This window comes from Nematolebias whitei, chromosome 19 (genome assembly GCF_014905685.2).
Source record: "Nematolebias whitei isolate Nwh7 chromosome 19, NemWhi1, whole genome shotgun sequence".
Lineage (NCBI taxonomy): Eukaryota > Metazoa > Chordata > Actinopteri > Cyprinodontiformes > Rivulidae > Nematolebias > Nematolebias whitei.
The window spans coordinates 13,803,279-13,804,700 of record NC_056516.1 but is presented as its reverse complement, the minus strand read 5'-3'; the positions used below and the strand labels follow the sequence as shown (position 1 = coordinate 13,804,700).

General features: G+C 39.0%; 1 protein-coding gene across 1 annotated transcript in view; it reads left to right on the top strand.

The window, feature by feature from the left end:
• The window catches only part of stx12 (syntaxin 12), a gene marked incomplete in the record, with an annotated part of 18,626 nt that overhangs the window by 9,904 nt on the left and 7,300 nt on the right, over positions 1–1,422 (top strand). The window contains 2 exon segments of the mRNA XM_037693574.1: positions 470–575; positions 717–789. Coding sequence (XP_037549502.1) covers positions 470–575; positions 717–789 — 179 coding nt within the window.

The window sequence follows — 1,422 nt, the reverse complement described above, 5'->3', positions numbered from 1 at the left end:
TGAGCAGTTTAGTTGAATAGTCCTGCTCTAGGATTCATCACTCTGTGCTGCCTCGGACAAGAAAACGAAAATAAAAACCTCTCCTGTTCTTCTTCACAGTGTAACTCCCCCCACTTGAATATTTTGCACCAAAAACATTAAGGTTTATTTAATTCTCTGTTCAATTCCAGTCCCGAAAAACACTCATCTCCCAGACTACCAACATTCGCTGTTCAAATCCCTCAGAGACCGGGGACATCAGAGTACATCAGCTTCTGGCTGATGAATAAGAAGCCTTCTGGTTTTATTCACGTAGGACTTGAGTTTCTGACTGATTGAGCTGCATTCAGTCTGTTGAACTCAAAACAAGATGACTGACACCCAACATGTGCTCCTGAGCACAGGAACGGTCAACATCTCATCTTGTAATTTCAGAAAACATTAATTTACTTGGATTTTTACTTATTTTTTGTTTTGTGTGTGTGTGAAGCCAGGAGGACTTCAGTCCGATGACGACCCAGGCGGAGGAAGTTGGTGTCACGGAGGAGGACCTTGAACTAATCAAGGAGAGAGAAACCAACATCAGGCAGCTGGAGGTAAGTGCTCACTCACTCTGGAGTAGATGATCTGTTATATTACAGCTGAGTGGGAGACTGTCAGGTCTTCACCATGACTGCCATCTTTAAAATAAATGATTACACACACATCTGCCAAAATTGTTCTTCTGCTCCTTCCAGTCGGACATCATGGACGTGAACCAGATTTTTAAAGATCTGGCAGTTATGATTCATGACCAGGGAGAGATGATTGGTGAGTGGATTCAATATTTCTGTCACAATTTAACAACCTGCTGGTGTATTTTTATCATCAGCTGTCAATAATAATCTACGTGTGCTTTTTATAACATTAGTTTTTTTTGTAAATATCTGCCTATAAAGTAGTTAGCTTTTTGTTCTAACTTTTAATTTCCTATTTTTATATATTTTTTTAAACCCGTCTTTTAATTCAATGTCCTTTATTTTCATCTGAAAAGAATCAGATCAAATGGTTGATGAAGAGAATTTCAACTTCTTTTAAAGAAAAGTGCCCAAAATGTTATGACTTTTGCTCAAATTAATCAAAAATACACCAACTAGAGGCAACTTATGGTGGTGGTAGTGGTGGTGGTGGTGGTGGTGGGGGCTGGGGCTGAACATGTCAAACGAGCTTCGAGTCAGATTATAAAAGTCCAGGGGATTTTTGACTATAACTCAGTCATTCTTAGAGATATTGAGCTGAAATGCGGTATTGTGGTAGATGAGAGCAACTTGTTATAGATTCCCAATGTAAATCAAAAATCCAAGATGGCAGCGTGAGCTAAAAAGGAAAAATACTATAAATCAGACGTTTTTAGAGCTATTCAGCTGAAATCAAGCAATGCCCATTAACTATCCATCCATCCAT